The sequence below is a fragment of the Salpingoeca rosetta genome (genome assembly GCF_000188695.1).
Source record: "Salpingoeca rosetta unplaced genomic scaffold supercont1.2, whole genome shotgun sequence".
Classification (NCBI taxonomy): domain Eukaryota; class Choanoflagellata; order Craspedida; family Salpingoecidae; genus Salpingoeca; species Salpingoeca rosetta.
Genome location: NW_004754932.1, coordinates 2,464,963 through 2,467,331, shown reverse-complemented (window position 1 = coordinate 2,467,331; position 2,369 = coordinate 2,464,963). Strand labels below are relative to the sequence as shown.

The 2,369-nt window shown below is 50.9% G+C and overlaps 2 protein-coding genes across 2 annotated transcripts; one reads left to right on the top strand and one right to left on the bottom strand.

Moving 5' to 3' along the window:
- Positions 1 to 9: 9 nt before the first annotated feature.
- Positions 10 to 1,049, bottom strand: PTSG_11686 (uncharacterized protein). Its single transcript, XM_004998498.1, has one exon. It carries the CDS (start codon positions 366 to 368, stop codon positions 66 to 68), a length of 303 nt encoding a protein of 100 aa, XP_004998555.1. The 5' UTR covers positions 369 to 1,049; the 3' UTR covers positions 10 to 65.
- A 278-nt stretch (positions 1,050 to 1,327) lies between these two features.
- PTSG_01080 (uncharacterized protein) lies at positions 1,328 to 1,625 on the top strand (the record flags this gene model as incomplete). Its single annotated transcript, XM_004998497.1, has 2 exons — positions 1,328 to 1,451; positions 1,591 to 1,625. The coding sequence occupies 2 exons, from the start codon at positions 1,328 to 1,330 to the stop codon at positions 1,623 to 1,625; spliced, it is 159 nt and encodes a 52-aa protein (XP_004998554.1).
- Positions 1,626 to 2,369: the final 744 nt, after the last annotated feature.

Sequence of the window (2,369 nt, the reverse complement as noted above, 5' to 3'; positions counted from 1 at the left end):
TTGCGCGCCCTAGCTTCATGCTCGCTAAAACACTCGCGCACATGTTAGACTCCTTGGTCCGTGTTTCAAGACGGGCCGTTTGCAGCCCTGTCGCCAGCATCTCCCCGGTGGTGTGCGCCAAGCGGCAAGCGCAACATTCCCAACACCGCCCGCACACACTCTGTCAACAGCACAAGAGAACGAGTCTCCCATCCCAAAACAAGAGTCTGCGCAACACAATGCCGAAAACAGCACCCATGCCAAAGACCACATAACAAAGCCACCGCATCGATAATTTCCTCAGTCCCGTGTGCGACAGAAAGACAAAAAGCAGATGCGCCACGCACAAGGGCGCCCTCGCATCGCCGTCTCTCACACACAAAACTCATGCTGGCAGACACGCCCCGCGAGTGCAGGCAGCGCAGCACACAACAACAGCAACGCAGCGGCGCATATGTGCAACAAGTACACACAATACACCCCCCGCACCACTGTTATGCACCACACCAAAAGCCCTGATCACAAGGCGCGCCCAGTCTCTGCTAGCTGCAAGCGATTCTCTGTCAACGGTTTCACGTACTGTTTAACTCTCTTTTCAAAGTGCTTTTCATCTTTCCCTCACGGTACTTGTTCGCTATCGGTCTCGTGCCAGTATTTAGCCTTGGATGCAGTTTACCACCCGGCTTTGGGCTGCATTCCCAAACAACCCGACTCAACAGAATAAACGGACCACACACCGCACATCAGCGCAAATAATGTAGCACCAACGGGACTCTCACCCTCTCCGGTGTCCTCTTCCAAGGAAACTCGGTGCTGCGCCAAACAACAATGCACAACAAAAGCTGTGCACCATCACAAAGACATGCGACGGCCCGCATCCCATAAAGACTACAACTCGCCACAAGCAAGAAGCTTGTGGAGATTCCAATGCTTGAGCTCTTCCCGCTTCACTCGCCGTTACTGAGGGAATCCTTGTTAGTTTCTCTTCCTCCCCTTAGTGATATGCTTAAGTTCAGGGGGTACCCTTGCCTGACCTGAGGTCAACAGAAAAAAGTGAAGTGAGTGGAGGGGGAAGGGGGTTTGAGAGAGACAAAGAGAAGTGGAGTGAGGTGGATGGATGCAGATGTCTGTGCGCGTAGTCTGCAACAAGTGCAGTGCAGTGCACACAAACAATGCTCCGTCCATCACAATTCCAGCTTTCCTCTCTCTCTCTCACACATTCCCTCTCTTCTTCATCAGTGTTTTTGCTCACATGACCAGTGTCACAAAAGCCACATAAAGATGCAAGCACACAAGTGCACATGCCTCTTCACACACATACACAGCATACACACCCTGCAGAACAACGATGCCAGTTGACACATCGCTCCACAGCTTGGTGTATCCTGCTGCATATGCAGATACAGCATGCTCGTGCTTGCCGTGGTCTCGCAACAACGGCACCCACACAGCGACACTGAGTGATGACAACAGTATGAGAATAAAGAAGTGGGATGTGTGTGTGAGTGAATCACATCAACAACAACAACACAACGCACAAGGCATCGTATCATCGTGCAATGCAATCCACATGCTCACACACACAAACACCCACTCCTTTCTTCGTCACAGTCACCATCACAGTTATCATCGCAATGGAGTCGTAAGCTCTCCTCTTCAGGGTCCAGTCTCACACAATACACACACACAGCAAAAATGTGTGTGTGCACGCATCGACTAACACCCCATGGCCACCAACAATGCACAGTGTGCAATGAGACGTGAGTACGAGTGCATGCATGGGCGCTTCTTCATACTGCTCCAAGCAACAAACAAACACCACACCAGCAAAGGTGCGATGCTGCTGCTGCTGCTTAGTTGCAGGTAATCAAATACACCCACACACACACACACTCACACCCTCATAAGCACACAAAAACGCATTGTCAATGAGATTGAGTGGCGACACTCAGGCAGACATGCCCGCACGCACAGACACGCACACAATGGCGCATGCCCACACACACAGGCGCAATGTGCGTTCGAAGATTCAATGATTCACGGAATTCTGCCGCCCACGCGCCAATCCCGAGGCCTCACTAAACCATTCAATCGGTAGTAGAGCGACGGGATCCACCGTTGAAAGTTGTCTCATGGTTATTAATTTTGGTTGTGGTGAATGAGATGTTGAGATTGAAGTGAGCAGTGGATGCAGTGCGTGTTTGTGTATGTGTATGCATTCCGACGCACAATGTTTGTTGGAAGGTTCACACTGAAAACACAGACTTCACAGCAATCTCTCACTACATTTCTCGTCACTGACTCGTTTGTGGATTTGATGCACGAACCAAGAGATCCACCGTTGACGGTTGACACATGGCTATGATTTCTGGTGGTGCAGCATGAGATGC